Raw genomic sequence first — 23,099 nt, 5'->3', positions numbered from 1 at the left:
GCGCACCTGCAGGCGGGGCACCGAGCCCTCTGCGAGCCCGCGGTGCAGGGGAAGCCCCGGGACCGCGCCTGGCCGCCGCGCCTGGCCTCGGGGTGGAGGCTCAGAGCACAGGGCCGAGCGAGGAGAATTCGCGGAAAAGTCGTTTTGCAGTAATACCCGTTTCTCAAACGGGCAGCGGCCACACCCCTGGAGGGCAGTAGCCCGGGGACCCCCGCGCCCTCACCCCAGGTTTCGGGCTGGCCGGCGGCACCGGGGCTTCGGGACGCCCCCACCACGCCGCCCGCCGGCGCCGGTCCAGGTGCGAGGAGGCGGAGCCCTGGGGCCCCGGCCGGCCGCCCGCGTGCAGGTGGCCGGGAAACGACTGGTCATGGGTTTGAGGAGGTCTGCGGGGCGGGAGGCAGACGCTTGGGCTCAAAACCGGCTGCCGCCCACTTGCTTTACTTAATGGCAGCCCTGCCCGTTTCCCCGCCTTTTACAGGCGCGTTAAAAGGTGCTGAGAGCAGCATCCTCGGGGCTGATGGGGGCGGCGCGAGGGCAGAGGCCCCGCGGTCGCACACGGGCTGAGCTCCCACCCGCCTGTGCCCCGCAGGGCCAGGCTCAGACTGTCCCCGAATTTCCCCGACACCGGCCCTGGCTGTGTGTCGCAGGCGCCTCCAAATGGGGGTTCACAGGTCTCCTCCATCGACTCCCTGAAGTCCCACGGGAGGCGGTAAGGGGTGGGGGCGAGGCTCGGGTTTTCGTAGGAGGTGGTGACCGAGGGGGAAAGCACGGCTGTGGGGGCCGCCGACGTCCACTCGGGGCATGGAGAGGCTGGACCTCGGAACTTAAAATGCTTCTGAAACTCATCAGTTAGTGCAGAGGCTCTGAATTAAGATACATTTAAGGCAGCACAAGCACTACATAACAGTTTCATTTTCCAGTGACTATGCAAATTGTGCTGTCAGGAGCGTCGGGATTTAGATCTGTCACCGAAAGGGGCTTCCCATCTCTAGACACCAGGACAGTGAGTGACCCAGGGCTGCAGGCTGCAGGCGCCAGGCCACCCACCCCGGGCCTTGCACGGTGGAAAAAACACGAAATAAACGCAGCAACAGAGTTTATAAATATATAACTATATTTATTTTGAATATTAAATAGTTTTTAAATTACAAGCAATTTATTGAATCACACTATGCATCAATATACAGTAAAAATCTTACAATTTAAAAATGTACACAATTTGAATTGAAAGTTCAGGAACTGTTATATTGCCATGAACCTCTTACAGCTGTGTTAAAGCACGACAGGGACACCTCGTAGGTGTGACCGCCCTGAGGTCCTCATCTGCGGACGGAATTAGACAGTGGGTACACACGCCAGTCCAGTATCCAGCTCCATCCACGCCTGCGCGAACTGGGACAACCACAACAGGTTCAAGCCACTCCAGTACCAGGCTGTTGGTAATCAATACTGTCGACACATCTTGAAGAATTTATTTATATACTACAGAGAAGTCTCTTTTTAATAGCCAAAACTTGAGCCAACCTCCTTACTACCTAGGAATATTGTTTTGGGGGATTTAAATCTGAAGTAACTGTGTACACCCATTCTTATTTTAAGGCTGCTTCTCGTAAGGCTGATAATTTGAAGCCCCCATAACTGACGCCCAACGTTTGGAGCCTGACACTTGGTTCACTTCTGGAATTTTCAGATGACGGGCAGGGCAGAGCAAAGCCGGCAGCTGCCTCCCTTGTGCCCGGGGCCCTCAGGCAGACACGCAGCAAGTCATCGACCCTACGAACACCCTATGGAAAATGCAATACAAGGAAGAGGTTTTGAAAGGCGTTTTACGGCAGCAAGACATACAAAGGCTTCTCTTAGATAAACCCATTTCTATAGAAACAATCGCCTGTACGTTTAAAAATAGAAGGAACGCTGTTCGTGGCGCTGGGAGTCTTCACCCTGAAGATGAATGGCTTCTCCCCAGGCGCACAGGCCAGGCCACAAGGATGTGGGGAGCACTTTTTCTCCATTTCTCTTTCTGGCTAATGACAGGGTCATTGGATAACACAAATTAACATCTAGCTAGGAAGGACATGAAGGTTCGATTATTTCTATCGTAGGATTTAAAATACGTAAATTCCACCAAAGTAAGACTAATTAAAATCTGACAGATTCCACAGGAGGCCAGGAAATAGTGTGAACCAGGTATTATGAACCTCACCCATACTATCTAGAGAATGCCACTGGTTTATGTCACTGCATAACTCATTAGAACAAGTATGACTCAAAAACCCACCACTGGTAAGCAACTGAGTAAAAAAAACAAAATCGAACAAGAAAGCACATGCTGACATTTCAAAAATGGGCTGAAAATTTTAATCTACATAATTTATTTCCCGTGTATTGCTTGAGATTTCAAAAGAACATGTCAAGTCACATGTTTATTATAAATAGAGTCTTCCCCACCATGCAACGCCACAACAGTATCTACTACCCCAGCCCGCCCCCCAACGCAACGTATAAAATGCTTTTTTTGGCAATTAATTATGACAGTGATATAGACTTAAAATAAATTAAAATGGGAATTATGTCATTAAAATCTCCTTAATCATAGTGAAAAATGTACAGCCCCAAAATATCAATAAATTTGTCCCAGGCTGACTGTATAAGAAGACTATATATTCTACAGATTTGCTTGATGTGAGTGATTAATCTGAGCTCCTTAATTCGAGAAAACTGGTGTTAAGTGCCTCTCATTTCTCTCTCAACTGAGACTGGCAGTCAGATGTAAAAATCCAGAAAACTCAGGAAGCCTCCATAGCAATAAATTCGGCGTTATCACAATTTTGGCAAAATCACCTCCCCATGTGTTTGGCTGTGCACGTCGGAGGCAGGCCCAGCACTGGCTGGCAGGGTCCTCCGGCGACGCCCGCCCCAGCTCACCCCGAGTGGAGGGTGCAGGGCCCTTTCTCCACCCTCAGTTTCCCTGCTTGGGAAAGTTATTGCTGCTATAAAGTCAGTGAAGTGACCCAGAGCTGAGCAGAAAGGTCACAATCTGCTGCCTAACTGGCCAGGACACGCTGCACCTTGCACCAGGCCCCGAGCGCCTGACTGACGTCCCGCAGCCGCAGCCTAACTGGCCAGGACACGCTGCGTCTCGCACCAGGCCCCGAGCGCCTGACTGACGTCCCGCAGCCGCAGCCTAACTGGCCAGGACACGCTGCGTCTCGCACCAGGCCCCGAGCGCCTGACTGACGTCCCGCAGCCGCAGCCTAACTCTGGCCAGGACACGCTGCACCTCGCACCAGGCCCCGAGCGCCTGACTGACGTCCCGCAGCCGCAGCCTAACTGGCCAGGACACGCTGCGTCTCGCACCAGGCCCCGAGCGCCTGACTGACGTCCCGCAGCCGCAGCCTAACTGGCCAGGACACGCTGCGTCTCGCACCAGGCCCCGAGCGCCTGACTGACGTCCCGCAGCCGCAGCCTAACTCTGGCCAGGACACGCTGCACCTCGCACCAGGCCCCGAGCGCCTGACTGACGTCCCGCAGCCGCAGCCTAACTCTGGCCAGGACACGCTGCGTCTCGCACCAGGCCCCGAGCGCCTGACTGACGTCCCGCAGCCGCAGCCTAACTCTGGCCAGGACCCGCTGCGTCTCGCACCAGGCCCCGAGCGCCTGACCGACATCCCGCAGCCGCAGCCTAACTCTGGCCAGGACACGCTGGTCTCGCACCAGGCCCCGAGCGCCTGACCGACGTCCCGCAGCCGCAGCCTAACTCTGGCCAGGACACGCTGGTCTCGCACCAGGCCCCGAGCGCCTGACCGACATCCCGCAGCCGCAGCCTAACTCTGGCCAGGACACGCTGGTCTCGCACCAGGCCCCGAGCGCCTGACCGACGTCCCGCAGCCGCAGCCCGGGCCTGGGGTCCTCCTGGTGTTCCGCTGGAGTCGGGAGAGCGCATCAGCACCGGAAAACGCCTGGGCTGAGGCCAGCACCGGGACGGCAGACCTGAGGCCCTGCCTGGTACACACGGCTTCCTCAGGGACACGGCGAGCCTCCCTCAGCACACGCCGCTCCGCTGCTCTAGCCCCTGGAAACTTCCTGACATCAGAGCAGAACTCAAGAACTGCGGGAGGTCAGCTTTTTACTTGGAACACCGACTCCTGCCACCATGATGAGGTTGCGCTGGACATGCTCGGTCCCTTTCGAAGCAAGGGGAGAACTTGGTGCTTAATGCAGAGGGAAGGGTCAGGCAGACGAGCCCCGGGCCGGCGTCTGGATGTGACAGCCACGCGGGGCCACTCAAGGTTCCGACCAGGAGGATGTGCCAGCTGCAGAGGCTCTACCGTTGTCCCTTGTCGCCCCTCACGGCTGTGGGATGTAGGGATGTAGTGTATGTCCTCGGTTACAGAGAGCAGCCACACCTGGATGTGACACACTCGAAGGGGTTCTGAGGGGCGATCAACACCTGAAGTGGAAAGAAGAAAGAAGCCAACCCGCCCTCGGTGCCAGAGCCCTCTGCGGGGCGGCTGCTTCCTCGGAGCCTCCACCTTCCCGGGGGAAGGCGGTACAAGGACACGGAAGCCACAGCAGTCTGCACTTCTAGAATCGAGCAGAAGAGCCGGCTTTGAGGGGAGGAGGCCTGGGCGCCACACTCTGTCTGCAGGTCACTCGACCTGCCACTCAGAACACAGCAGGCAGGGAGCCGCTCGGCTCCCCAGGGAGAGGGGTCAGGGGACCCAGGCATTCTAACCTGCAGCTGAGTTCTGGGTGCACCACCTGCTGATTTTTACCAAAACGGTCTAAAAAATAGGGGGGCAGGGTGGGAGAATGACACGAATGGGGTGCAAGACCCTTCAGCTCCTCAGAAGCCTCATCTGCTGCAGGGAAACTTTATAGAGAAGAGACAAAAATGTGTTTCACTCACCCCACAGAACAGAGCAGTCTTTTTGGACTCATCAAAAATATTTCCTATAAGAACATAAAACACTAACATTCGGAATCATTTATCGCGTACGAAAGAGTACCATATGTACAATTCCAACAATTCTAAAGACAGCGTGACACTCAAAATATGGAAGCTTTACAAGTACCATGCAAACAAACTATAAAACAGAAAAAAAATCAAACTAGTGGATAGCACCAGCTTGACCTGCCTTATTTTCCTTGAATAATTTAAGATTCTGTACAATATCAGGGACTCTTGGAACATTTATCCACAGTGCAATTACAGAAAGCAATTAGTGATTTCTTTAAAAGTAATAAATATGGCTCACTGGTGCCAATTCCCATTGTGCGTCCTCTGGGCCCCTGCATACAGGTGTGGACTCAGACAGCACCCCGCAGGGCAACCAGGAACAACCCGGAGCCTACAGTCCCCTGCACACCGGAGCGGGGTCGGCGCTCCCCAAGGACACCTGAGCGTGAGCACTTGCAGCGGTGAGAGCGGCCGCAGGGCGCAGCTGCAGGGCAGCACTCCGCACCGGACGAGACCACGCCTGCCCAGCCCGGCTTCCGGCCGCGGGCTCGGCGCTCGGAGCCCAGCGCTGGCTCCCTTTTGCCTCCTGAGTCTCTCCCTGTTCCATTTCAGCAGATGTGGAGTGGATGTCGAAGCTCGCTGGCAGCGCACGAATGCCGCCCTGGGGGAGCAGCCTGGGACCCCGGAGGGTGTCAGCATCCGCCTAATCTTTTTCTCCATCTTCGCTGCTTCCTAGTTAGGAGAGAGCAAGCAAAGCTGAGTTTTTAAAATGACCGTGACAGATAAAAATAGTGTGGAGCGCTCTGATCTGCACTGCAGAAAAGGGAACTGAAGCCACAGTGCGGCTGCACCACCTGGCCGGCTGCAGGTTTTCTTCCCGTAACAGTCGCACCTGCCGGACTCTCTTGCAAACACATCTGCGCGGCTCACACGTGGGTCAATGTCACTGCTGAGGGCACAGGAGAGCATCAGCTGATCTCCACACATCTGCCCTGACAGCTCGTTAGGTACCGGCATTATCTAATCGGCACAATTAAACATCGCACAAACACAAAGAAAAGCTCTTTATATTTCAGTTATTATTTGATCGGCAAACTTCAAATCAAAAACTATACCCATTAACACTGATCTTCCCAGCGAGCCGTGAGGAACACAGGGTCCCCACGTTCAGATAACACCACTTCGAGCGTGCGCTGCCCAGCACTTCCCAGCCAGGCCTTCTGGCGTCACGCGAAGACCCAGACTTCATGGCAAAATCAACATTCCTGGGAAGAGCCAGAGCACATTGGGCTCAATCCCAATCACAGGCCAGGTGCTCTTAGGAGCACACCCTTTCTCAGGGGCTGCTTCTCTCTGGGGAAAGGAGAGGTGTGGGGTAGGGGGTGCTAACAGCAAAAGGGGAAAAACAGAGAACAGAAGGTGGCGCGCACCAGGGGCAAGTTCTAGACCCGAGCCACGCCACCACGCTGCTCACCGCCTCCACCGGGCCACCCAGCCCCGCAGGGCCGAGAGGCCTGGAGGGACAGACGCCTAAAAGTGGGGCCCATGGCCCCAAGAGCGCACTGTCAAGACCGTGAGAGCTTTGTAAAGGATTTTTCATAATCCAGGAAATACCAGGCAAGCATCAGATTGACAGGCACTCAAGCCCCGTGGGGAAGGTCCCCCAGGCTGCCACCACGCTCGCACACACCTGTCTCACCTCCTTGCTCGATGTCCGAGTCGGTAAGATGAGTGAGAGAGAAGCTGGCGATGTTGGCAGGAGAGATGGAGAACCTGGAATATGGCGACGCGTGGGGCCAGCTCGGCTCCACACTCCGGGGCGGCGGCGGCGGAGAAAAGTACTTTGATGTCTGAAGAGAAGGCTTGGAACTAAGAAGGTTGCTCGTTGTCTTTGACATGAAAGGGTCTGGGGAGAAATCATCGTCCCATTCAAAGCCTCCACCTACAAGCAAAAAAACAAAACATCATTCTTTTATCATTTCGTGATAAAGACTAGAGAGCAGAGCGCAAACACACAGGTGTGCTCTGCAGATCAACAAACACCAACTCGGGCCCGACAGGTGGCAGGGCTGCTCCCGTGGGTCACGGGGTCATTTAAGGCCATATGTGAAGTTCCCCTCAAAGAGCTGACGTCATGCACAATGCACTCCTTTAGCTCCTCTTTCAACCCACCAAGGAAGTGAAATACCTTCTTCGTCAGTTGAACTTTCGGAATTGATACACCTGCTCAGGTAGGGGAAGCCTGACGAAGGTGCTGGGCTGCTCAAGTCGGGGCCGTGCGCTTCTCCTCCACAGTGTCCCAGCTCTTTGGTTGGGGTCTCCTGAAAAGCCAAAGAGAAATTCCCGTCACCAACGCCTGCTCACGGGCACCCCTGGGGTAGGCGCCACAGGCCAAGGGCACCTGCCTGGTCAGTGGTGCGATGTTCACCTTAAAGCAGGGGGTTCTGTCTGGGGAAGGCGGAAAAGGAAGGCTCAGCCCTGTCTCTCCACCCAGCCCCAAGACCCCAGGGTGGCAGGCGCCTATAATTCTGAGGGCGGTGAACTTCTCCCCACCTGGAGGAGCTGCGATCCTGAGAGCGAGGAGAATCCCCACTGCTTTTCCTGTTTCTGTCCTGCACAGATGCAGGAAGCGTGAGGCATCCACTGCCAAGGGCCAGTCTGGCCAGTGGGTGGCACATGCACTGGACAGGTCCAAACAGTACAGCAAAGGCTCGAAAGGGGAACCCCAACCCACAGAAGACTGGTTGGAACTTGTGACCTGAACCCGACTGGGTCAATGCCTGCTGAGATAGAAATATCAACATTCTCTGTAGGATCTAAAGCAAACACAGAGCCATGTAACATAATGAGGACACAATCTAAAACTACTCAGCATACAGAGAATCAGAAAAACCTCAATTCATGGGGAAAAGCCAATCAACAGATGCCAAAGCCAAGATGACAGAGACGTTGGAATTATCTGAAAGAGACTAACAAAAACGCTCTGCCAAGGAAGGGGAAATGCTGACATTTATACAACAATCCACCATCAAAGGCAAAATACATGTTCTTTCAGGTGCACACGTAACACTCACCAAGACAGACGATATCCTGGCTCCAAAGCAAATCTTAACAAATTTAAAGGAATTGAAACCACACAAAATACGTCCTCTGACCATAATGGAATTAGACTAGAAATCAATCATAGAAACACACAAGAAAATCTCCAACCCTTGGAAATTAAACAATATATTTATAAATAATTCATGGGTCAAAGAGGAGGTCTCACGGAAAATTAGAAAATATGTGGAACTGAATGAAAATACAACATATTAAAATTTGTGGGATACAGTTCAAGTAGTACATAGAAGGAAATTCATAGCACTGAATGCTAGTATTAGAAAGAAGAAAGGTCTCAAATACTAAGCTTCTACCTTAAGAGTCTAGAAAAAGAGCAAAATAAATCCAAAGCAAGCAGAAGGAAAGAAATGATCAAGATAATGCAGAAATCAATAAAAGTGAAAAGAAAACAGTCAAGAAAAAATAAATCCATGAAACCAAAAGCAGTTCTTTGAAAGGATCAATAATCTACACAATCTCTTCTGGAAAGTGGAGGAAATACTTTCCAACTTATTTTACGAGACCAGCATTACCTAGGTACCAAAACCAAAGACAGCACCCAAAACGCAAAAACCCAAATCAGCCAAACGAGAAAACACTCCCCAAACTACAGGCCAACGTACCTCACGAACACAGACACAAAAATCCTCAACGACAAATCCCCAAATCAAATCTAGCAACACATAACAATAAAACCTCACCACCAAATGGGCTTTATGCCAGGAAGGCAAGGCTAATTCAGTATTTGAAAATCAACGTAATCTACCATATTAACAGAAGAAGAACCACGTTACTACCAAGTGATGTATAAAACGCATCTGACCAAATTCAACACTCATTCAGGATGAAAAACTCTCTCAAACTAAGGACAGAAGAGAAGCTTCTTAGCTTGATAAACAGCATCTACAAAGAACCCCACAACACAATCAATGGTCAAAGACTGAATATTTTTCTTCTAAGACCCTGTTCAAAGCCAGAAGGTCTCCTCTCATTACTCCTATTCAGCAATGCACTGGAAGCCCTAGCTAGTGCAATAAGGTAAGAAAAAAAATTAAAAAGATACAGATTGGAAAGGAAGAAATAAACCTGTCCCCATTTGAAGACAACATGATTGTGTAGAAAACTATAAGGGATTTGCAAAAAACAAAACAAACTCCTAAAACTAATAAGTGAGTATAGCTCAACACACAAAAATCAATCGCATTTCTATATACTGGCAAGGAACAAATGGAAACCAAAATTTCAAAATTAGCTTTTATAACAGGTTCTCAAGAAATGAAATACTTCGGTATAAATCTAACAAAGCATATAGAGGATCTATGAGCTGAAAACTATAAAACACCAAGCATAATGGAGAGACTTACCACGTTCATGAATTGGAAGACCCAACATAGTAAAGATGTCAATTCTCCCCAAATTAATCCACATATTTTATGCCATTCCCATCAAAATCCCAGGAGGATTTTTTTGTAGATATAGACAAGATGATTCTAAACTTGTGTGGAATATTAAAGGAACTACAAAAGCCAAAACAATTTTGGAAAGGAAGAAAAAAGATGAGGAATTGCATTCCCCAATTTTAAGACTGAAAGCTACACTAATCACCAAGACTGAGGTATTGGCAAAGGGGTAAATACACAGACTAACGGAACAGAAAAAAACACCAGAAACAGACCCATATAAACACGGCCATTTAACTTCTGACAGAGTGTGCCAAGGCAATTTAGGTAGGGGATAGTCTTTTCAACAGACCATGCTGGAACAACTGGATATACAACCAAATGCAAAAAAAAATGAAGCCCAACCTAAACCTTAGACAAAAATTAACTCAAAGTGTATAACAGAGCTAAATGAAAAACATAAAACTTTTGAAGAAAGTATTTGGGATCTAGGGTTTGGGGAAGAGTTCTTAGACGTGACACCAAATGCATGATCCATGAAAGGAAAAAATCAATAAAATGGAATCCATCAACATGTAAAACTTCTGCTCTGGGAAAGACAACCTACAGACTGGGAGAAATATTTCCAAACCATACATCTGACAAACAATTCCTATCTAGAATTTATAAAGAACTCTCAAAACTCAAAAGTAAAAACACAGAGCATCCAATTAGAAACGCACACAAGAAGAGGCATTTCACTGAAGAGGACATATGGATGGCAAAGAGGCACATGAAAAGATGTTCAACATGTCACCAGTCAACAGAGAAACACAATTCCAGACCACGACGAGGTATCATTTCACACCTGTTAGAAAAGCTAAAATAAAAAATAATGACTGCACCAAAAGCTGGCAAGGATGCAGAGAAACTGGATCTCTCATTACCTTGCTGGTGGGAATGTAAAACGGTACAGCCACGCTGGAAAACAGTTTGCCATTTTCTTTAAAAACTAACCATACACTTATACAACCCAGCAATCACACTCCTGGGCATTTTTCCCAGAAAAATAAAAATTTGTGTCCACACAAAAACCTGTACACGATTGTTCAAAGCAGCTTTATTTGTAATAGCCCAAAGCAGAAAAACCAAAGCGTCCTTCAATGGGTGAATGGTCAGACAAACTTCTTCATCCAGCCCGTGGAACACTACTCAGTGACACGAAGGAAGGAACTACTGTACATGCGACAACGTGGATGGATCTCAAAGGACTTACAGGCTGGGTGAAAAAAGCCAGCCTCAAAAGGTGAGTCCATTTACACGACATTCGCAAAAAGACAACCTAGAATGACCCGGACCATGTCAGTGTTGCCCGGGATCAGGGGTGCGGGGTGGGTGGGACCAGGACGGAGCACAGGGCGTTTTCTGGGGTGAAGGAGCTGTTCTGTATCACAGTTGTGGTGGTGGTTACATAAATGTTAAAATTTATAGAACTGTCCACCTAAAAAGGGTCAATTTTACTGTTAACTTAAAAAATAAAATTACAAAATAATAAAAATGACTGATGTGAATGCTGGTCAACAGATGAATGAATAAATAAAATGTAACATATCTACACAGTAGAATGCTACTCTGTAATGAAAACATGAAACACAGATGCCCCTCACAAGCATTATGCCGAGCGAGACTCCAGACATGTAAGATTACATACTGTATGATCCCACCACTTACACCAATTCTAGAAAAGGCAAAACTACAGTGACAGAAAGCAGACCAGTGGTTGCCAGGGGGAGGGGACTGAAAACAAAGGGGCCTGGGGAACTTTGTGGGGTGATGGAAGTGTTTGTATCATGACTGTAGTGGGGATGGGGGTGAGGAAATGAGTCTTTGGAATTTCGTGTATGTGTATGTGTGTGTGTGTGTGTGTGTGTGTGTGAGAGAGAGAGAGACTTTAAGTGGTAGGAACTATAGACAAGTTTTCTTTTTTTTTTTTTTGAGGAAGATTATCCCTGTGTTAACTGCTGCCAATCCTTCTCTTTTTTGCTGAGGAAGACTGGCCCTGAGCTCACCTCCATGCCCACCTTCCTCTACTTTATACGTGGGATGCCTATCACAGTGTGGCTTGCCAAGCGGTGCCATGTCCGCACCAGGGATCCGAATCAGTGAACCCCAGGCTGCTGAAGCAGAACGTGTGCACTTAACCACTGCGCCACTGGGCCAGCCCCCAAGTTTCATTTTCTTGAGTGTTTTTTTTGTTCCTCAAACTGAAAAAAAAATCTTGCCCAAGTAAGTGTTTTTGTCTTATGCACAGTTTATATTCTTTCAGAAAAATGTCCTTGAAAACGGAAATAAACTCAAAAGACAAGAAAAAAGCAGCCCACAGGACCCCAGGTAGAGGCCCCCTCTTGCCCATCTGCCCAGGCGGTCCACCTGGGTGAAGTCTAGGAACATTTATTCCTCATGAGCTGTGGGGTCTCCTGGCTCTAAGACTGTGATCCGGGAGGTGGCCTCATGGCATGGGCCTGAGCACCGCTCAGCACAGCTCCAAGGCCACACTGCCAAGCCCTGGCCCTGTCTTGACAGTCACGACCAGGGCTGAGATGAACGGGACTGAGCTCAAAGCTCATCTGTCCTACAACCATCTCATCAGGCTGGAGGGCAACCATGTGTCATCAGCCACTGTTTTGGCCTCGAGAATACAGTGTGTCCAGGAAGGACCCACAGGCAAGCTGAGAGTCAAACAGCCGCCAGGCTCGTCTGAGGGTCTGTGCGGGAGGCTGCTGGGCTCAGCGGAGACCTGGGCCATACCCCTGCACAAGGCGCCAGCTTCCCTGAGCCTCGGGGCCTTCTCCGTGAAGACGGGTGACAACCACACCTGCGTGCAGAATAAAGAGACCCTGCACATAACGTGGTGGCACCCAGACTGCTGAGTCGCCGGGCCGTGATCTCGCACGAACGTTGCTTTACATACAGCGAGAGTGCGCTAAGTATCTGCTGAACTAACTAATAGGGAAACAAGCAAGACGCAAGGCAACGCTGCCACAACCCCTGAACACTCAGTTAAAGGGCTGGAGCTAAGACACTTAAACTACTTATTTAGAAACTAACCTAACCTCCACGGCAAACTGCGCGGGACCATAAGACAAGCAACTGCAGATCACCAGAAGGAGCTGCAGGATTTTACTGCGGCCTGCACCCACTTTCCGACTTTCTCTACGACACTAACCCGTTCCCAAACCTCACATCCATTAAGCGCGTCCTACATCTGATTTCTGCAGCTCCGCTCCCGCAGCCGGCATGCCCGTTCTAAGTCTTCATCCTTTGTGATCCTGTCCTGTCTTCTGAAGCCAGCACAACATAACACCCCCCCAAAGCCCTCCACGTGGGTCTAGGCCCCGCGCAGCCCGGGGGCCTCCTCCGCACACTGCCTTCCACTGGACTTGTGCCCCGCTCACTGCTCCAACAAGACCCCAGACAGCTTCCCCAGCCCCCCTCCCACTCCTCTCACAGAACACAGCTTATTTTTCTGTCCCACCTATAGATCGCCCTGGTCAGCAGGGAAATGTGACTGTAGTTCAAGTTCAGAGAGATGGGGAAGAAGGAGATATCTGAATTGGAATGCACTGGTAACAAAACACAGAACCTGGGCCAGGCGACCCCCCTCCCTTCCACCCTCAGGAGAAAATGGCAGACCTAGCTCACGGCTCTGAAGCCGGCGTGTGCATAAGCCTCCGGGCCCCTCTCACAGATTCAATAAATGGAGGCTGAGTCCAGGAGTCTACCTTTTCTTTTTCCCAAACACTTACCTGCCTCTACCCTCCCCCCACCACGTGCTGTAGTTCAAACGTGGTGGCTTAATGGCTTTTTGAGCAACACCATAAAAACAGAACACAGAGGAACAACAAAGCCTAAAGCAACAAGCAAATGAAGGAAGAGCCAGCCCCGAGGGAGGAGGTGGAGCCGCCCAGGACCCCTGTGCGTGGGCAGAGCCTGAAGGGCAGAGCCCAGGAGGCAGGAAGCCGAACGAGAGGCTGAGAAGCCTGAGAAGCCACGGTCTCGGTTCCCAGGACAACACAACGGGAGGGCAAGCAGCTTGAAGGATGCCTTCTGGAAGGTGAAGGGGTCCTCCTCAGGTGTCTGACACAGCTTCACTTAAAAGTCAGCTGATTTAAGAAGCAAATTCAAGGGCTACAAGGACTAGTCAACAAAGAACATTTCAAATATAACTAAAAAAAATTTTTTTAATTAAAAATATTGAATTATAGGCTGCTTCATTTTTTTTTTTTTTTGAGAAAGATTAGCCCTGAGCTAACATCTGCTGCCAATCCTCCTCTTTTTGTTGAGGAAGACTGGCCCTGAGCTAACATCCGTGCCCATCTTCCTCTACTTTATATGTGGGATGCCTACCACAGCATGGCTTGATGAGCGGTGCCATGTCCGCACCCAGGATCCGAACCTGCGAACTCCAGGTGGCCAAAGCGGACTGTGGGAACTTAACTGCTGCGCCACCGGGCCGGCCCCCAGGCTGCTTCATTTTTAAAGAAGCTGAAGTCTGAGCCCACTGAGCAGTCTGCTCCACAGCGGGGGAGGAGGGCAGGGCGGGGCCAGCTCCGGCAGGAGGGCCACAGACTCTGTCACCGCTGCCCCGGGTCCTGCTCCACAGGCACTGCCACTGGTCGGCATCTCCAGGGCTCTGTGTGAGCCACGAACCGTTCCAGCGTGCACCTGCATGCTGGGTATTGCTGCCAATTGTCAGATCAAACTGTGGTCTGCGAAGGGTAACTAATTTCAGTAGGACTCTGCCAGGAGACCCAGGCCGAGCACCCAGGTCTCCTTCCCTTAATTTAATAGGAATTCCCTGTCTCTGCATATTCTTGGAACCGTAACTATAACCAACCCCAAATCCGTTCTTTTGAGTAACCATAAACCACCCTGTGGCCTCAAAACGGCAATCAGAAAAACAGAGCATACTCAATTTCCTAACGCATTCTGGAATTCTCGAATACGACAATTTGGAGGCAACAGATACCTGGTCAAACAGATAGACTGTGACATCGTCAAAAAACGTCACGGCCTTCTTTTCCTTTTTCCAGTCATCTGGTAGCTGGTCAACGGCAACAGCGGCCGAGGGCTTCAAGAGGCTCCGTAAGTGCCTCCCGTCCTCGCTGCTGAGGATCACGGGGACGGGGTGCTCGGTGTCATCCTCCGACTCGGAGCTGAGGCTGTGCAGGTGGAACGCACGCAGGTCCTCGTCCGAGTCGTCACTGTTTTCGTCCTCCTCGTCCGCATCGATTCCGTCCTCGGAGAGGTCCAGCAGCCCCGATACACCAAGCTTCCCCAGGTATTTCCCTTCGATATCCGGCTCCTTGAGCTTGGGGCCCTCGGAGTGGCCGCCTGAGGACTCCTCCTCCGTCAGGTCCGCCGGGCTGCCGGAGCGGAGGGTGGAATTTGCAAACGCCAGGAGCTCGTTGGTGTTGGTTCCAGTGGAGGCGAGCGTGCAGGGGCGCTCTTCCTGGGCCTCAAAGTCATCACCGCTGCTCAGCTCTGAGTTCCACAGACTCAAGGGGCTGCCAGCCTCGTCTTCAGGATGCGTCTGTCTGGAAACGTCAGTCACTGCTGGTTCTGACGTTTCTCTTAATTCCGGGTGACTGGAATTTTGCAAAGCAGACAGACAACTTTGGTCAGGCTGGCTATTTTTGGTTTCCGGGCAACTGTCCTTGGTGCCAGGACTCTGCTCTGGGATGACTGGCTCAGGCAGGGGCTGATCCGCTACTATCGTCGAGGCCAACGCTGGGGTTCCTGGGACCCCCTCCGACTTCTTATCAGGCTCAGAGTCATTGTCTGAGAAGTAAGCAGAGTCTCTGTATGAGCTCTGGGAGCCAGACGTGAAAGTCTGTGAAGTCACTTCTGTGCCCCTGTGGCCATCAGCTGCATCTGAGATGACAATGACAGGGTTGGGAGGCAACTCGCCATGACCGCTGTTGCCTGCCGTGGTCGCCTCAGAGGCTGAGGTGCCATCAGGAGCAGGGTGCAGAGTCCACTCAGGGGACTCCAAGTTCTCTGTCTCGTAGCCACTGTCTGCAGGCTTATCGGGGGGCAAGAGTTTCTGAGGTGTGTGAGAGCCCAAAGAGCCCAGCAGAACTTCACGGACGTCCACAGAGTCCAGAGAGTCCGGGGTCTCCAGAGACTGTTCCGATGTTGGAATGGGTGTGGACAAGCTGTCTTCTAACAGGCTGTCTTGACTGGTGGAGTCCGAGGAGAGGGCAGACACCAGGCCCGTCTCTTTTGCGGCATCTTTATAATTCAGCTGCTTCAGAGTCTCCACAGCCTCCAAGCTTTTCTCCAGCAGACTGTGACTGCGATGGTCTTCGCAAAGTGGCTGATTCTCTGAGTCCTGTCTCAATTCTGGAAGACTCTTCTCTATACCCACCTTACTGGCAAAAACGTCATCAACAAGCACTGAGTCACTTTTGGGTAGTCTCAAGGCTGCCTCACTTTGCTGAGTCAAGTCACGGGACCTGTCGCCAACACCCTGTGTCTTGGCATCAGTCAGGGGAATTTCAGCTGGGACGGTCACAGAGTCTGGGCTGGTTTCTTGGCAGAGACGGTCTTCATGGAGACCGGCATCTAAACACGTGGGCTTGGTTTCTCCCTGCTTCGGGCACGTATCTGGGGGTGCACTATGAGGCGTTCCTTCTGTTTCGAGCGAGGTAGGGGGCCCCTGCACTTCTGGGGAAGACTGCAGTGAGGTGTGCAAAGCGCTGTCGCTGGGCAGGACACCTGCATCTTTCCCCTTTGCACTCGTGTTCTCCCGCAACAGAGAAAAGCCTGGTTTATTTTCAGCAAACTTAAGCTCAGTATCTAAAGAGTTTCTACGTGGAGTTTCTAAGATAGTTTCAGTAAAACCGGCATTTTTAAGCTCTGTTTGAAGATCGTTTATATGTTCTTTGCTAGACAATGAGTCTTTTACTAAGTTCCTCTCTTGAAGAAATAAAAAGTTTTCTGACAATTCTTCAACATCCAGCGGATCGAAATTATCTTGGTGCACAAGGTTTTCTGATGAGCAAAGAAGCTCAGAGTCAAAAAGCTTATGGGGCTTTTCTTTCTCAAAGTGGCATGTGACTACTGACTCTTTGGGGTCCTCCAAACTCGAACGTAAAGTCATTGGCTTCAAGTCACTTTGAACTCCGTTCAGTTCCATTAAGTCAAATATTTTTTGGTGACTGGGCAAATCCTCTGATTTGTCAAGATCACTAAATATACTGTTGAAAGGACTCTCAGGGCCCCCGGTAACGTGTACGTCCTCGGGTGTGGTGGAATCTTTGGGGTCTGCGCTGCTCTGGAAGAAATCCTCATCTGTACTGGACTCCTCCAATTCCAGATTCCTGAGTGTCAGAAACTGAGACGCCTCGTCACTTCTTCTTTCTGGATTATCCATCTCAGTGGTAAGCAGTGCAGGTGGGTAATCGAGCTCCAAGGTGCTCCCGCTTTTTTCTTCTAACTGGATGTAATAGTCACTCCCCACAGAAAGGTTGTGGGCGTCAAACACGGGAACAACTCCAGGGGCCCTGAGGGGGACATCCTGGCCACTGTCGTCTTGTTTCCTGGGCCCGGGATCCGAAAGCGAACTCTCGAAAACTTCAACTGGAAAGAAGATGCTTGTGTAGGACAGGGCTTCGTCCGGGTGGCCCCGAGCGCGCTCGTCGAAGTGATCGTGCTTAGCCGCCTCCCAGACGTACTCGAAGCTCAGGCCCTGGCTCGTCTCAGTCACGGTGAGGACTTCCTCCATTTCACGACCAAGCCGGTCCCGGGGAAAGTGGTCGAGAATCGGGAACGCAGCATTACTGGAAGCGTCTCTGCTGTTTGTATTTGGTTTAAGAGCATTCCACTGTTGTTCAAAGTCGACTTCCGAGTCCCTTTGGCTTTGCATCCGCAGGTAGGTGAGCAGTCTATGCACGTCTTCGGCTGCTGGTCTCTTGTCTGGTGACAGCCAGCAAAACTGTAAAACTTCATACCTGAGCGACACAAGAGAGAGAATTCATGGATTGATAATGAATTGTTTTAAAATAAGAAAAGACTTTACAAGGACCCCTAACCCAACTCAATGCCTCAGAAGTTTCTACACTTTAATCACTGCCAACCACATGAAGGAGGTGAGAACATGGTGAGAGAGGAAATGAAGAAATATAAAATTTGGCCCACTCCTTTGTGTGTTCTCAGGACACTTCACAGTATCGCTGCAACTCTTTTCTCATTTGTTCTTCTGGTGTTTATCCAGGGACCTATCCACCGAATTTAGAAATGGTTTTACCATGCTCTCCTCTTAAAACAATTGCCACACGTATTCTGTGTAGTAAAGAATGCACCTGTCTCACGTTTTTAGATTTATTCACTTTATTTTGCGAGAATTCACACAAACAAATGCTGTTGTAACTAATCTCCGACTATTCCCCCAATAAAAAGTAACACTACAATCTTCTGCAGCATGCGCCTTCCTTGGCTCAGAAAAGGAGCTGAAGGTAGAAGGGAAAGGGTAGAGAATGAAGCCCAAAGAGGGCGGCAGCCAGGAGGAGCTGGGTCTTCAAGGGGTTGGCTGAATACAGCCAAGAGCTTAAACTGTAGCCATGAGCAGAAGGGAAGACAAAGACAACTTCAAAGCATTACATTTACGGAGTAAATGTCAAGTTATTGTGGGTGAAATAGTTCTACCAACTTGGATGGCTGGGCAATGCCTACATGGAGAGGTGCCAAGCTTCAGAGGTAGTGCCAGATGGGCATGTGGTGGTGTAGACAGAGGTCGAAAGAGAGGTGAACCTGATCCAAACGGGAAAGAAACTAAGAACTTGTCTGAGGACTCATAAAAAGTAAATCCGTAAAAGAAGTAAGTTTGTTTTGTAAATGTCACCACACAGTATGCAAAGCAGTTTCAACAGACAATTTAAATATTATCATTTTTATACTCTTTTCTTACATATTAGCTATCACTCATATAACTAGCCTCATTTTAAAACAATTCCACGAGAGGATCTCCCCTACTATTGATTTTTCTAATTAGGTCAGACTTAATATTTTTTCTTACTGCAGGTAATACATAAATTCTTGCTTGTTCTAAACATTTTTCAAACATTACATTAAATTTTTAAAATAGATGTTAATTCTAAAATTAATCATGAATGACGTACAAATGATTGCTTTTCATGACATCCATTTTTAAGAAGAAGGAATATGCAACTAACGCCCATGGAAAGAGGATTTCCTTATCTCGTGAAGATGGTAAAATGTGAAGACACTCACCATCTATCGGAATAAGGCTGCTCCAGCTGGGGCTTAGGGAGCTTTGTGTCTCTCTCCCGGATGACCTGATTGAGAACATCTAAGTTGGAAAGGTTGGAATAAGGCTGAGCAGCATTATCAAAAAGCTCCCAAAGTGTCACACCCAGGGACCTGCGGAAAAAAGAAAATGGTTATTTCTTTCTCCCATTAGGTGTCAAATTTTGTAAGGCCCACACTTTTATTTGTATGTCATTAGTAACTTTAAGGACAAGGAGTGTACTGAAAAGGTTATTAAGGGTAGCTCTTTAACATGATTTAAAAAAAGAGGCATTTCCATCACAATGAGGAACGCAACAAGAACGCCTCCTCGTGTTTACTACTGAATTCTCTAGAAGTTTAGGCCAATGCAAAAAATTATGAAATAGAGATAAAAGGCATAATTACAGGGAGGAGGGAATATGACTGTCAACTTAAGTATCTGAAAGATCATGAGAATGATTTAAGAGTTCAGCAGAATGACTGGAAACAAGATAAATATCTTGAATTCTGAGTTTTTCGGTGGAAAACAAATCCCATTCCCAATAGCAGTAAACACCAGAAAATATCTAGAAATCTTTATGTGAACAACTCATCTCTTCCCAGCTGGACCCACACGTTTCTTGTTATAGTTATTCCTAAGCAGTTTGGGTTTTGTTGCCATTAGGACAGGACTTCCCTCCATTACTCTGCCAGCTAATTTGGGTGACAGAGAGGCCGCCTGCCGAGCCTCTCGAGGCCTCCAGGTACACTGCCATTCCCACGGGCAGGAATGCCCCTTCTCTGGACCTGTCCCACTGCTCTGTCCCCAAGGAAACGGCCTCTGCCGCTCAAGTCACGTGAACACTCACTCTTCATCTCGACACCACCTCTGCGTTTCTTTCCCACCACATACTGTGAGCCTTCTGTCGTGCGCCACAGTCTCCTATTGACTGCAACGGCTCCCAAGCCTGGGTGATCACCTGTGTCATCTGGAAGCTTTAAACTAACACATCGGTATTTAGGACCCACCCCAAGGACTTTGAGTTGGTAGATGAAGGCGTGGCCTAGGAAGCTGTATTTTTAAAAAGCTATCTAGTGATCCTGACATCCAGCCAGTTTGGGTACTGATGGTTTATATGACTTTTATCAATATCCACCAGAACGCTTATTTGAATAATAAACTATCTTGAATAAATAAAAGATTATCATTTGACATTGTATAATACAATATAACTTATAAGCTAAATTCTCTTACGCTAATTTCACAAATCAGTGAAAAAAACCCAGCATATTCAGTATCTAAGTTAAGAGATCATTTCTATCAATAAGGAAATAAAAGGACTCAAATTTCCAAACCCAATTCAAGAAGTGAGAAGTGCTTTCTCCTGGGCACAGAACTGCTATGAGCAGAGGACATTTTTGGATACAAAAGAAGTCTAAGAGAAGTCTAAGAAGTCAATGACTTTAGAGAGTCTATAATTTATCCGAAAACAATAAGAAATTCACATGAAATATTAAAGATCACAAGGGTGGCGTATGATTAGTAGCAAAATGAGTGTTATCAGCACCAAGCTTAACCTCGGGTACATAACTACCTGGCTCAACTTCCCCAAAGCCCTGATTTAGCTCCCTGCCCTCTCCTGGTGAAGCATACTCCGAAACCAAACCCCCCTCCAGCCTCCGCCCAAGCACGCGCTTGCTCCACTCCCCACGCCATCACTTCTAACATCCTTCTTGAGCATCCCTTCCTTATCTCCTCAGACAGGCCACGGAGAAAGACGGATGTGTCTCCCGCTCAAGGTCAGTCCCTGCCCTGTAGCTCTCTATTCTGTCCCTCCAGTCTCCTCCAGGATAATCGCCATCCATCACCTCCTCTTCTTCCTATCTATTCAACTCTTCACCTCACACCGGCTTGTGCCTCCCTGAGTACCTTCAAGCCTCTTTCTTCTGGGAGGAAAAATGTCCTGTAGTGCTTGTCCCCTCTTCCACCAAACTCTCTGAACAGAATTCCCCCTTGTTCACCTCTGGCATGGGGTGATGTGGTCCCTGCCTCTGGTGGGAGCTGGCACTGCTGCCAGCCCTGCCATCAGACACTTCTCAAACTGTCAAAAACAAGGGGCAGGTTCTGCATCTGGGAACACAGGCTAAGTTTCCAGATCAAGCCCAATGCTAAAAACAGTAAAAATATGGATAAAGCATAAAACACATCTTCTTAAAGGCAGCAGATAAGACATGGAATTGCCAGGACAAAATCTAGAACTTCAAAACTAAGTAGAACACTAAAACCACCTTACCCTTGGAGCATCTGCTGCAACACAGAACTTAGGTTCTGGGCCTCAAAGTCTGGGCCTGACGAAGGTAAAGGGTCTCACAGGGAGACCTCCTCATAGCGGGAATAAACCTGCCCCTCCCTCCCTTCAGGAACCTGAAAGATAGCCTTGGCATTGAGGTGCTGTGAGTGAGTGTGTGTGTGTGAGGGTGAGAGTACAGGCGTGTGAGTGTGTGTGTGTGTATACGGACATGTGTGTGGGGGGGTAGTCCCTAAGAAGTTGTAACCACAGAGCTGGCCCTTACTTGAATTTGCAGCCCAAATTCACATCATCTGAGTGGTCCAAAAAAATCTCAAGCTGGACACGTAAAGCCCTGGACTTGTACAGTGACCTCACATGGCAGGACACCCAGGTGCCCAACAGAAGCAAAGACAGATCCTCTCTGGAGGAATGTAATGCGATTCCAGGATTCCAAGATCTTCACCACAAAAAGGTCCCCAAGGGAACAAGGAACCATCAAGAACCAGCAAGATCAAATCCACAAAGACTGAAGATATTGGAATTATCTGATGCAGATCAGAATCCTATTATTAAAAGCACTGGGACAAAATTTTAAAAATCAGACAGACTTCCCAAAACTGAAAAATCAGTAACCGAACTATAAAACTTAATAGAAGAATAGACAGAGCTGAAGAGAGAATTTCAAAAAGGGAGAATTAGTGGCTGGAGCACAGGTCTGAAAAATTATCTAGAATGTAGCACAGAAAGTCAGAGAGGAAATATAAAAGAAAGATTAAGAGGCAGAAGACAGAGCAAAAAGGCATAACACATGTCTCATCAGACATCCAAAAGGAGAGAAAATGGGGAAATGGCAATATTTGAAGGGTCAGGGCTAAGAACATCACCGGCCTACAGATTTGAAAAGCCAAATAAATCCCCAGCAGAAAAACATAAGAAATCCGCACCCATACACATCATAGTGAAACTACTAAAAACAAAAGACAAAGAGAAGAGTTTAAATGCAGCCAGAGAGAAAAAGTCACATTACCTTCAAAGAGCTTAGGTAGACTGACAGCTGACTTCTCAATAGCAACAATGGAAGCCAGAAGACAGTAGAATGATATCTTCAATATGCTGAGAGAAAATAACTGTCATCAAGTAAAAACGTATTTCAAGAATGAGGACAAAATAAAAGTATGTTCAGACCTACAGAAAACTGAGAGTCTGTTACCAGGAGACCTTCACTCAAGGAAATTCTGAAGGACATACTTCAGGCAAAAGGAGAGTGACCCCAGATGGAAGGTCTGAGATTACAAAAAAAAAAAAGGAGAAAGACTAAAGTGATTTGATTACGTGGATAAACCTAAAGAAACATTGATGCTAAAAAAAAAAATAATAATAATAAGGTCTTGTGGGGTTAAAAGAAAAAATTAAAATACCCAATAATAACATATAATTGCATGTGTGTGTGGTGTATAGTCAAACTGAGTTAAAGTACTCTAAGGTCCTTGTATTGATCAGAAAGGCCAAGAAGTAAACTAATACTAGACTAAGGTAAGTGACATATACATGGTATAATTTCTAGGGTAACCAAAAAAAGTACAGGAATAGAGAATACAGCTCCCAAACTAAGAGGAAAAAACAGTTTAAAAAAATCAACCCAAAAGAAGGCAAGAAGAGACAAAGGAAATAGAAAAAGCAGGACAATAGCATAAAAAATGTAGATATAAAATAATAAAGAAGTAATAAAAATTGTTAGTCAAAAACTTAGATACATTTTCAATTTCCATTAAATTGTCCTCCTATAATTCACCGTATTACATAATAGTCTAGACTTCTTTCTGTTTCTTCATTCGATTCAATAAATATTAATTAAATATCCATTATATGCCAGACCCTGTGGCGGGCACAGAAAATAGACTTGGTTCTTGTTTTTACGGAGCTTATTACTGTCAAATGGATAAGAGAAAAGTTAATTATATCATCACAACTGTGATAATTACTATGATGTCAATAAACTGTCTTTTTCATAGCATCAGGCACTCTTGTGTTCCTACATCTTATTCAATTACTTTCCCTTAAGAAAGTACCCAGTGAGAA

At 48.4% G+C, this 23,099-nt stretch overlaps 1 protein-coding gene across 11 annotated transcripts in view; it reads right to left on the bottom strand.

Moving 5' to 3' along the window:
- Nucleotides 1–1,096: 1,096 nt before the first annotated feature.
- LMTK2 (lemur tyrosine kinase 2) overlaps nt 1,097–23,099 on the bottom strand; it is a 95,966-nt gene continuing 73,963 nt past the window's right edge. For 4 of the 11 annotated variants that reach the window (XM_070566260.1, XM_070566264.1, XM_070566261.1 and 1 more), the window contains 5 exons: nt 18,733–18,882; nt 14,468–17,453; nt 7,149–7,281; nt 6,660–6,902; nt 1,097–5,692 (listed from right to left, as the gene is read on the bottom strand). In XM_070566260.1, coding sequence (XP_070422361.1) covers nt 5,664–5,692; nt 6,660–6,902; nt 7,149–7,281; nt 14,468–17,453; nt 18,733–18,882 — 3,541 coding nt within the window. In that variant the 3' untranslated portion in view covers nt 1,097–5,663. Of the gene's footprint in view, nt 5,693–6,650; nt 6,903–7,148; nt 7,282–14,467; nt 17,454–18,732; nt 18,883–23,099 lie in introns of all 11 variants that reach the window. The other 7 variants (XM_070566258.1, XM_070566263.1, XM_070566259.1 and 4 more) reach the window with 5 other exon arrangements.

This window comes from Equus przewalskii, chromosome 12, assembly GCF_037783145.1.
Source record: "Equus przewalskii isolate Varuska chromosome 12, EquPr2, whole genome shotgun sequence".
NCBI classification, from domain to species: domain Eukaryota; kingdom Metazoa; phylum Chordata; class Mammalia; order Perissodactyla; family Equidae; genus Equus; species Equus przewalskii.
The sequence above is the reverse complement of the archived record's forward strand: the minus strand, read 5'-3'. Positions and strand labels throughout refer to the sequence as shown.